At 45.1% G+C, this 12,500-nt stretch overlaps 2 protein-coding genes across 2 annotated transcripts in view; one reads left to right on the top strand and one right to left on the bottom strand.

Annotated features, from left to right (window-relative positions):
* Positions 1–8,287, top strand: part of LOC135821732 (leucine-rich repeat-containing protein 40-like) — a 19,487-nt gene extending 11,200 nt beyond the window's left edge. Inside the window, exons 5-7 of the mRNA XM_065334731.1 lie at positions 3,583–3,651; positions 5,443–5,514; positions 8,215–8,287. Of these exons, the coding sequence (XP_065190803.1) occupies positions 3,583–3,651; positions 5,443–5,514; positions 8,215–8,287 (214 nt within the window). The remainder of the gene's footprint in view (positions 1–3,582; positions 3,652–5,442; positions 5,515–8,214) is intronic.
* LOC135821733 (uncharacterized) overlaps positions 1–12,500 on the bottom strand; it is a 96,640-nt gene that overhangs the window by 82,489 nt on the left and 1,651 nt on the right. The gene's annotated exons all lie outside the window — the stretch shown is intronic.

The raw sequence follows: 12,500 nt of genomic DNA, 5'->3' as shown, positions 1-12,500 counted from the left end.
ACTACTACTACTACTACTACTACTACTACTACTACTACTACTACTACTACTACTACTACTACTACTACTACTACTACTACTACTACTACTACTACTACTACTACTACTACTACTACTACTACTACTACTACTACTACTACTACTACTACTACTACTACTACTACTACTACTACTACTACTACTACTACTACTACTACTACTACTACTACTACTACTACTACTACTACTACTACTACTACTACTACTACTACTACTACTACTACTACTACTACTACTACTACTACTACTACTACTACTACTACTACTACTACTACTACTACTACTACTACTACTACTACTACTACTACTACTACTACTACTACTACTACTACTACTACTACTACTACTACTACTACTACTACTACTACTACTACTACTACTACTACTACTACTACTACTACTACTACTACTACTACTACTACTACTACTACTACTACTACTACTACTACTACTACTACTACTACTACTACTACTACTACTACTACTACTACTACTACTACTACTACTACTACTACTACTACTACTACTACTACTACTACTACTACTACTACTACTACTACTACTACTACTACTACTACTACTACTACTACTACTACTACTACTACTACTACTACTACTACTACTACTACTACTACTACTACTACTACTACTACTACTACTACTACTACTACTACTACTACTACTACTACTACTACTACTACTACTACTACTACTACTACTACTACTACTACTACTACTACTACTACTACTACTACTACTACTACTACTACTACTACTACTACTACTACTACTACTACTACTACTACTACTACTACTACTACTACTACTACTACTACTACTACTACTACTACTACTACTACTACTACTACTACTACTACTACTACTACTACTACTACTACTACTACTACTACTACTACTACTACTACTACTACTACTACTACTACTACTACTACTACTACTACTACTACTACTACTACTACTACTACTACTACTACTACTACTACTACTACTACTACTACTACTACTACTACTACTACTACTACTACTACTACTACTACTACTACTACTACTACTACTACTACTACTACTACTACTACTACTACTACTACTACTACTACTACTACTACTACTACTACTACTACTACTACTACTACTACTACTACTACTACTACTACTACTACTACTACTACTACTACTACTACTACTACTACTACTACTACTACTACTACTACTACTACTACTACTACTACTACTACTACTACTACTACTACTACTACTACTACTACTACTACTACTACTACTACTACTACTACTACTACTACTACTACTACTACTACTACTACTACTACTACTACTACTACTACTACTACTACTACTACTACTACTACTACTACTACTACTACTACTACTACTACTACTACTACTACTACTACTACTACTACTACTACTACTACTACTACTACTACTACTACTACTACTACTACTACTACTACTACTACTACTACTACTACTACTACTACTACTACTACTACTACTACTACTACTACTACTACTACTACTACTACTACTACTACTACTACTACTACTACTACTACTACTACTACTACTACTACTACTACTACTACTACTACTACTACTACTACTACTACTACTACTACTACTACTACTACTACTACTACTACTACTACTACTACTACTACTACTACTACTACTACTACTACTACTACTACTACTACTACTACTACTACTACTACTACTACTACTACTACTACTACTACTACTACTACTACTACTACTACTACTACTACTACTACTACTACTACTACTACTACTACTACTACTACTACTACTACTACTACTACTACTACTACTACTACTACTACTACTACTACTACTACTACTACTACTACTACTACTACTACTACTACTACTACTACTACTACTACTACTACTACTACTACTACTACTACTACTACTACTACTACTACTACTACTACTACTACTACTACTACTACTACTACTACTACTACTACTACTACTACTACTACTACTACTACTACTACTACTACTACTACTACTACTACTACTACTACTACTACTACTACTACTACTACTACTACTACTACTACTACTACTACTACTACTACTACTACTACTACTACTACTACTACTACTACTACTACTACTACTACTACTACTACTACTACTACTACTACTACTACTACTACTACTACTACTACTACTACTACTACTACTACTACTACTGAACTTCGCCTTTATTTGAAAACAAACCGGGTGTCAGAAAGAAGAAACTGAAAAGCGCAAGCAAGAAAGGCAATGGTGACAAAACCATTCAAGAAATTAGCAAAAATCAAATCAAATAAATAGGGAAATCCAATCAGAAAATAAAAGAAAAGAATCAAGGCAACTAGGGAATACAAAAACAAAGAGCAAACCCGCAAACACAATCCAAGCATCGCTACTACTAGTACGACGACGTTTCCATTCACTCAAACGCTTAAACGCTTTTAAAACGAAAACAAATACAACAGAACACTCTGAGACAGAATGAAACCAATGACAATATTAATGGCAAGTCCATTGATGCCCGTCAGCGCGGCATATGAGCCAACATACGGCACTCCGTCACAAAGCAATGTCGGCCAATGCTGGATCCACTGCGTAGGTATGATGCACCCGACCCCCGGAAGCAAGTAATCTGCCACCGCATCAGAGATAGACTGATTCTCGAGTGCAAGTGGCTGATGATGAGACGATAGTGTATGTCCGAGTTCTTATGGTGTAGTTGTGTTGCGAGGGTCTTCAAGAAGATGCCACATTCGGGAGCACACTGTTCACTGGTGGCAAAAACAAGCGGAGTGAACGATCCTCGATCCACCTGATTGATTCGATCGGAATACTGACGTTTCTTCTGACGCTCGTGTTGGGATAACTGCCTCGACACTTCTGGTCCAGACAGCAAAGACGGCCTTGGGTGCGTGACCCGTACATCAAAAAATGCGTTTTGCTGCCTGGTTCAGAAGCCACGAGCCCGTATAGCTCTCAGTTTCCAAATTTTCGGCTCTCCCATCCCTCCCCAGGAGTAAATTGTACTTCAGATCACTGGGCAGCCCGTACCACACTAAAACACCTTCCGACGCCCCTGAACTGATGACCCTACATCTTTACAACACCCTCCAAGTTGTCTCTGGGCTACAACAATCATTTTAAAAAGTGCGAACACAACAAGATCATCGGAATAGCGCAGCAACTGCTTGCAGAGTTTTGTGATGCTGTATGGATATCATAGATGGCTATGGTGGCGTCTGCTTATTGAAGACCTATCGACATTTTTGCACTGTATCATGATTCACTAATTGAGGAATGGAAAGGGGTAAAAGTCTGCAGAAAAAATGACTGTCACCAACCATGACTAGAACCAGGGACCTTCGCTTGAGGCCCGCAATGCTCTAGCCACTGAACTATGGCGTAACTGTTGCTTATTTGAAATTCTGGTTTTTCCTGCCAATGTTGTGATTACAGGGTATTACGGCAATGTGACCTGGCAGATGTTTCTGGTCTGTTTCGCCATATGACAAAACTCACTTCACTGTGAGTGGAAGATTGCATGTGTGTTTGGTGCGCTGCTGCTGTGTGCTAGACATTGCGCAGGCATGTGTGAGTATTTTGTGTGTGTGTGCACGTCTGCACGTCTGTGTGCGCATGTGTGTGTGTGTTTGTGTGTGTGTGTGTGTGTGTGTGTGTGTGTGTGTGTGTATGCGTGCATGCATGCGTGCATGTGTGTGTTTGTGTGTGTGTGTGGGGGGGGGGGGGGTGGGGGGTGGGGGGGGTGGGGGGGGGGGGGGGGGTGGGGGGTGTGGTGGGGGGGGGGGGGTGGAGGTTGGGGGGGGGGGGGGAGTGTGTTGGCATGATTGTGTGTGTGTCTGTACATATACCGTATTTCCTCGATTAATGGACCATGCTCAAATAGTAGACCCTCCTAGAGGCCTCACGGAAAATAGTAGACCATGCCCGAATAAGAGACCCGGTCTCTTATTTGAGTTCATCGCTTTGCGCATGCGCACTAAGAAAGCACGTGGTGGATCAAAAAAGGGCGCGATTTTAGGTTGCGCAACTACAATTTTTGTAGTGGCTAGTGCTTTTTTTCATTATTTGAGCACGGTCCACTATATTTTCACCGGCACATCGCTGGAAATGGTGGATTTTTAACATGTCATAATTATAGATATTCTATATTATCACGTGTTAAAAATCCACCATTTCCAGCGATATGCGGATGAAAATATAGTGGACCGTGCTCAAATAATGGACAATGCCCAAATAAGAGACCGGGGGTCCAACCCTCTTCAAAAAACAAAAGACCGGGTCTATTAATCGAGGAAATACGATTTGTGTGTGTGTATGTATATGTGTGTGTGTGTGTGCGTGCATGTGTGTGCGTGCGTGCGTGCGTGTGTTTCTATTTGAAGTATACATAAGAATACATACTGTGCTGCGCTGACGAGTCCCCAAAGGACGAAACAGTTCTGTCCGCAGATTGAGTATTTCGCCCCTGCTCTTGTAGCAGTTGAGCACTCTTGCGTGGGGGTAGTCCCTTTGCTGTTTGCGTTATGCAGAGCTCAATGACTTGTCAGTTTGAGCACTCTGGCAAGGTACGTTCGGGCCTGATTGGAAATTTTTATTTCCATTGCTATCAGGTTCGGCCTCATTTCCTCTGTGCTGCGCTGACGAGTCCACAAAGTACGAAACAGTCCTGTCCGCAGATTGAGTGAAGTATATATACATGTAGCTTTTAGCCACGGACTGCTTCTGGCTAGATTAACTCTTGTGTAATCAATGGTGCTAGGGAAGTTTATAACAGGTCAGCTCTGATTTAGCCACCCACAATAGTAGCAAGTGTTACCTTCACCGGGGACAGGGGTAACTGCAGTTGGATCCCTGGACGGATACCCTGATGTAGTCTGTCCTTTTACTGCACCTTGTCCTCACCCACTTACTGATATGTGGTGAGCCTATAAGTGGGATCATTTCCACGTCCACCCAGAGTTTTGGGGATTTCAGGGGGGTCGACCGTTGGGGGGTTCAATAGCTAATTGAGACAAGATTCCTTTTAGAGTTCCTCTCTCTCCCCTCTCCCGGGGAGACCAACGTGACCAGTTTTGGCAGTGAGCAAGTACAAGTGCGTGTGTGTGTGCATGTGCATGTGTGTTTGTCGGTGTGGGTGCGTGTGCGGGTGCATGTGCGTTTGTGTGTGGATGTGTGTGTGTGTGTATGTGTTTGCAATCGTCACTTGATCATTGTGACACGACAGCGAGGAGACTGTATTGGCTGTGCTCAGAGTGAACGATTTGTTTCATGCATCTTTTGCCTCTGTCTATTCAGAGATTTGTCTTACAACCGGCTGAGGACACTGCCACCTGATCTGCTTCCTGAACCCAGCTCTCTGAAAGTACTGTGAGTTTCTATGAAGTGTAAAAATGTGCGTGACTCTCCTCCATTCAGCCCCCAATCAGACGGGCCCTGGAATCTGCCCAATTCAATTAGAATCGTATGCAGGGCTAACCATTTCCGTGGCCCTAAAAATGGCAGTGAATCTCATACTTGTACATGTTGGGGGCTCTTTCCCCATTTCTGTTTGTATTTCTTCCCAGCGTCAGCCTCGATATAATCATCTAGTGCACGCACGCAAACATGCACACACGCACGCAAGCATGCACACATGCACACACACACACATATGCACACACATACACACACACACACACACACACACACACACACACACACACACACACACACACACACACACACACTACTGCTGCTGCTGCTGCTGCGGCCGCCGCCGCCGCCGCCACCACCACCACCACTACTACTACTACTATTGCTACTATTGACAGCTGCCAGAAATGGCCACGCCGCTCCCCGAAGGGAGGTACTGTCAGATGTAGTGGTTCTACAAACACACCAAAGACATCTTGTAACTAGCTTCGTTTACAATAAATCACAAGTGTCTGGGAATACAGAGAACGACAGAGAGATCAAGGGAAAAGCCAGGCAGGCAGGTAAAGCTAAAGTGCTTACGGTACAACTGGCATGTCGTACAGCGCGGCCGGATGAATGCATACATGCTACATAAAAGGATACAATGACAAACAGTGGGATGTGCATCCACTACATCAGAGAGGTTAGGGAGAGGTAGGCAGTGCTTCAAATGGCGCTGCAGGTCCTGTCGCCTCCGAAACTGCCGTTGATTACAAACTCGGCAATAATGTTCAAAGTGCTGGCGATCAGTTACTGTAGGGCACTTCGGGCGGGGTCCACAGCGACGGCGCTTGAGGCCAGCAGTAGACATGAAAGTACGCTGGCAGGCTGTACATACCGGGACCTCGGCAACAGTTGGAGAATCACTAGGCGGTCGGTCGTCACAGTTGTAATCTCCGCTGAACCACTTTGTTTCCTGCAGTCCAGCCATCTCTATATCAACTCTGGACAGCTCACGGATCATCAAGTCAATCTTCTTGTCCTTCACGACAGATTCAAAATGAATTTTCAAAACGTCTTCTTCTTACCATCTCGACAGGTCCGTCATTGTTCACCAAGGTTCGAACATTCCAAGACCCAAAGGCCAATGTCCGCAGCCTGTTTCTCCTCTTCCTCTCTGACAGTACTCTCTGAGCTTTAATGTTTGAAATTATTTGCCCCAAATATGTACCCCATGAATCAACAAAATGCATTGATTTAGGCTCTCAGTTTCCAAATTTTTGGGCTCTGCCATCCCACTCCATGAGTAAATTGTACTTCAGATCACTGGGCAGCCCGTACCACACTAAAACACCTTCCGACGCCCCTGAACTGATGACGCTACATCTTTACAACACCCTCCAAGTTGTCTCTGGGCTACAACAATCAGTTTAAAAAGTGCGAACACAACAAGATCATCGGAATAGCGCAGCAACTGCTTGCAAAGTGGTGTGATGCTGTATGGATATCATGGATGGCTATGGTGTAGTCTGCTTATTGACGACCCCGGGATCGATTTATCCGGGTTCGCATCGCAGTTTGCGAATCAAAATTCACTGGCTGCGATTCGCTTTTTGTTTTTTTATCGCCCAAAACTGCGATGCACTGGTCATGCACACCGGTATTTACAAAGACCATTCTGTACTGTTTGTGTGCAGTTTGCATGCGACTGCTGTACACCACTGCTGACCAGGGAGCAGTATCATACTACTCCAACCAACTGGCCCCTCCTGCTCAGTCCGCGCGTGGGTCCCGGATCGCGCTCTGTTTGATTTTGGACACTGCGCTAGCCACTACTGCACTGGTCGGACAAGACTGCGGTCTTTTGAAGTTTTGTACACTGCGGCGACTTTCCCTGAAGTTCTCCTTTCTTCTTTCACTGTCAAGCGCAATTCAGTTTGTTTCTGTTCGACAAGACACAGTTGAAGTAGATGGTTCTTAGTTTCATGTAGCCAACATGTCAGTGAATCTGATCACTGTCCAGAAGCGGGAAAAAGAACTGGACGCGCCAGTAGTGTCGATTCGTTTCGATGAAGAAAAGGAGAAAAGCGAAAATTCTGTGCGCTTTGAACGAAGTGTCACGGTCGTTTGAGCGCTTTCCTGAGCTTTCTTTGTCGAAGGAATCAGTGGAACTGCCCTGTTGCAGGACATTGTGTTGTGAAGAACTCGAAGTCGGATGGACGCTGAACATGTAACAAGCCCAAGCGAAAACCCTGACGTAAAATATTCAGGTCAACCGTTCGTTTGGAAAAGCAAATAGCAACTGCAGCTTTTGTCCTCTTCTGTACAAAATCCTGATTTTGTAGAAATATACATGTAAACCTTTGATGAAGAAAAACTGCTAATCAATACTGGGAGTTGCTAGTCAATTGTAAAACTGTGTAGCAGTGACTGCTATGCAAAAAATCAAAGTAAATCGATACTTGCGACCTATCGACATTTTTGCACTGTATCAAGATTCACTTGTTGAGGGAATGGAAAAGGGAAAAGTCTGAAGAAAAACATTGACTGTCACCAACCATGACTAGAACCAGGGACCTTCGCTTGAGGCCCGCAATGCTCTAGCCACTGAACTATGGTGTAACTGTTGCTTATTTGAAATTCTGGTTTTTCCTACCAATGTTGTGATTACAGGGTATTACAGCATTGTGACCTGGCAAATGTTTCTGGTCTGTTTCGCAATATGACAAAACTCACCTCACTGTGAGTGGAAGATTGCATGTGTGTTTAGTGCGCTGCTGCTGTATGCTAGACGTTGCGCAGGCATGTGTGAGTGTTCTGTGGGTGAAAGTCTGCACGTTTCTGTGCGCCTATGTGTGTTTGTGTGTGTGTGTGTGTGTGTGTGTGTGTGTGTGTGTGTGTGTGTGTGTGTGTGTGTGTGTGTGTGCGTGTGTGCGTGTGTGTGTGTGTATGTGTGTGTGTGTATGGTGTGTATGTGTGTGTGTGTATGCGGGCATGCGTGCGTGCATGTGTGTGTGTGTGTGTGTTTGTGTGTTTGTGTGTGTGTGTGTATGGGGGGGGGGGGGGAGTGTGTGTGCATAGCCAGCAATTGCATGTCACCACGTACATTGAAAATCAACATAATTTTGCGAATCGACCTTTTTTTTCAGGATCACTTTTCAACGAGGACGAAGCAAAGTCGGCCGAACGAAGCCTAGAAGAAGAAAATCACCCTCTCCACTTCACCATCACGATACTGACATAGATACGAGATGAAACAACTAAAAAATCCACAAGAAAACTGTACGGCCAGACTTTGGTCTGAAAATTTCTATCACGATCAAAAATGTACGAGGAGCACTCAAAAATAAGCCACAGACGTACCTTTATCGCTCTCTACTCCTTTTTCAAGGCACAAAAGTCGACTCTCCACTTTCAAACCAGGAACCAGACATACCAGTGGTCCTTTTCAGCTGCTCCACGAGCGCAGGAAAGGTTCACCAAGGGGCGCAGAGCAGCATCCATTCCAGAAAAAGAGCTAAAATACGAGTGAGACTAAATGCCTGAGTACATGTATGAGTACATGCAGAGAATATTCAATTTCAGCGTTTCTGCTCCAAACAGCAACTGGCTTCGACTAGAAACAAAGATTACACCAAAGGATCAAACAACAACCATTTTCTACAGTTTTTTTGGAGATGGCTTCCTTGTGCTTGGCCCAGCACGCAAAAATCACACCTCGGAGAAGTACAAAAATTACAACTCTCAGATGTCCTCGATTGTTGGCCATGGGGCATGATTTTGTGTGTGTACATATATGTGTGTGCAACGCTCATCGCCCTTGGAGCATTTCGAGCACTCTTGGCGGGGTTTGCAGCTCTTTATAAAAATGCTTTGCTTCACAGAAACGTATTTCTTTTGCGAAGAGCTGCGCTTCGGTCCTCTTAGCTGTGCTGAGGAGCTCTAACAGAGCGAAACATTTTCTGTCCACAGATTTGAGTATTATTCTCCCTAGCGTCAGCAATGTCGTTAGGTTGAGCACTCTTACCTTAGCGCGAACCCTTGCCGCTCGCCTTGTGCAACGCTCACTGCTCTTGGAGCATTTCAAGCACTCTTGGTGGGGTTTGCAGCTCTTTATAAAAAATTCTTTGCTTCACGGAAACGTATTTCATTGCGAAGAGCGGCGCTTCGGTCCTCTGAGCTGTGCTGAGGAGCTCTAACAGAGCGAAACAGTTGCTGTCCACAGATTTGAGTATATGTGTGTGTATGTATATGTGTGTGTGTGTGTGTGTGTGTGTGTGTGTGTGCGTGTGTGTGTGTGTGTGTGTGTGTGTGTGCGTGTGTGTGTGTGTGTGTGTATGTGTGTGTGTGTGTGTGTGTGTGCGTGCGGTGCGTGCGTGCGTGCGTGCGTGCGTGCGTGCGTGCGTGCGTGCGTGCGTGCGTGCGTGTGTTGTAACTCGCTTTCTCTACCTGCTCCCAGTTCCGTGCCATCTCCACACTTATACAAAGGGACGACGATAACTACATTTAGAAGACTGTTTATTGACACGACGACGAAACACAACTAGACATGACGAACTCAAGACGAAGACATCATGAACTCAAGACGAAGACATCATGAACTCGAGACGAAGACACACTTTTCATACCACAGCAACATGCGCATGCACCAACATGACGTACACACGACGTACACAAAATAACGTACTACAACATAACTCCCTCCCAAGAGTAGAATCGTCCTCGATTCTAATAATAAAACAGAGTAGCGCCTCTTTACCCTCGAGGAGAGCAAATAATAAAGAACAAAATGTTGGGAGAACAGAGAATACACAACTCACATTCTCATCACGTTCACAACAACACACGTACCCTCTCACCAACGAAACTCTTCACGCCGTCTGCCATGTCGTCCGCCATCTCAAAGCGCTGCTCAGCGTCCACATCCTCACACTGCAGCCTTCACCTTCCATCCTTCTTTTTTTCTGTTTCAGTTTTTCTTCTGGGCACAGTTTTACGTCGTGTCCGGGACCACCAGTGACGACGACTGCCAAGAGACGGGAGAGACGAATGATGAAGGACGAGGACGACGGACGAACTTCTTCAAGACGGACGAAACTGTGACGATAGGACGACTGGAGATGACATCGGAAACTGGGAGCGAAGGCCACGCAGGACGAATCCAGAAGTTGAGATTTACAAATTTCCATTACCGCTGCCACCAATGTTGTACCTCGCTTTTCTCTACCTGCTCCCAGTCCCGTGCCATCTCCACACTTGTACAAAGGGGACGACGATGACTACATTTATAAAGACTGTTTATTGACACGACGAAGAAACACAACTAGACAAGACGAACTCAAGACGAAGACATGATAAACTCAAGACGAAGACATCATGAACTCGAGACGAAGACACACTTTTCATACCACAGCAACATGCGCATGCACCAACATGACGTACACACGACGTACACAAAATAACGTACTACAACACGTGCGTGCGTGCGTGTGTGTGTGTGTGTGTGTGTGTGTGTGTGTGTGTGTGTGTGTGTGTGTGCATGTGTGTGTGTGTGCGTGCGTGTGCGTGTTTCTATTTGAAGTGTACATACACATACCTGTTCTGGCTAGATTGACTCTTGTGTAATCAATGGTGCTAGTGAAGTTTTATAACAGGTCAATTCTGATTTAGCCATCCACACTAGTAGCAAGTGTTACCTTCACCGGGGGCAGGGGTAACTGCAGTTGGACCCCGGGACGGATACCCTTGTTGAATACGAAAAGGACGACGACATGTATTCTCCAGACATTACAATGGACATCGGGAACAGGGTTAGGTCAAACAACATTTATTGGGGAGACAAAGAGACTAGGACAAAGATGAACGAAACGACGACATTGTGGAAGAGAGAGACAAGAGAGAGAGATTAAGTGTGAACGGCAAGATAAAGGTTCTCGGTAGCTATGGCAATTATGGGCGCGCAAGTAGCTACCCAGGCCAACAGAACTAAAGGAGACAAAAAGGTGAGTACGAGAGTGCATGCTGGCCAGCTTGGGTAAGGTTGTAGAACGAACGGGAGGAGGTACCTAAGGGGTCGTCCGCAATTATCGAAAGTTTTTTCCAATCCGTAGTAGCTTCAAATTTTTCCTCACCCACCCACCCACCCCCCCAGTCCGTAATAAAATATTATTGATGGACACACAACCCGTCGTCGTCTTTGACAACTAACTGCCAATAGCAATTTATTGTTCTGTAATAATCAGAGTCACCAGCGGTTTTGAAAAAGGGCTGCTTCTTCACAGCCTTTCCAAACAACGTCGCCTATCTGGACATAGTCAATAACAGTCGTCAGCGCCAGCGCTAGACGGAAGGACTTCAAAGGAGTGCATGGAAGACGGTACTCTGGACGAAGGAGACAGTGAAACTCAAAAATAGAAAGTGTCGACTCGCCGTCGAATGCGCCGAACCCAGACCTAACGTTCGGAGCCCATGATATTCCCTGTGGGGACGAGCTGAAGCTTCTGGGAGTGAGTGACCTTCGACAGCAAACTCACCTTCAGACGCCACCTCCGCAATGTTTCTCTTCGTGCCGTAGCCCGACTAGGATTTCTGCGTCGAGCATCAAGTTTCCTTGGTCGTGAAGGACGCTTGACAACGTACAGAGGCTTCGTACGCCCTGTACTCGAATACGCACCATTGACATGGATGGGCGCAGCCAACTCTCACCTGCAAAGTCTCGACCGAGTACAGCGGAAGGCCCTTGCTATCATTGGTCCTGACGCCTTGCTGCAGAGCCTAGCTGCCTGCCGCCAAGTGTACGCTCTCACGTACATGTACAAGCTAATGTGCCTTCAAGACCATCCAGATCTCTCTGCGCTCGTGCCGCCTCGCCAGGAAGCTAGCCTCGTCCCGCGGACAAGGTCGCAGCTCCGTGTCCGCCACCAGCATCAGCTACAAGCAGTGCTCCTCCCTACGGCCCC

This window comes from Sycon ciliatum, chromosome 7 (genome assembly GCF_964019385.1).
Source record: "Sycon ciliatum chromosome 7, ocSycCili1.1, whole genome shotgun sequence".
NCBI classification, from domain to species: domain Eukaryota; kingdom Metazoa; phylum Porifera; class Calcarea; order Leucosolenida; family Sycettidae; genus Sycon; species Sycon ciliatum.
Note: the sequence above shows the minus strand (reverse complement) of the source record. Positions and strands in the feature narration are given on the sequence as shown.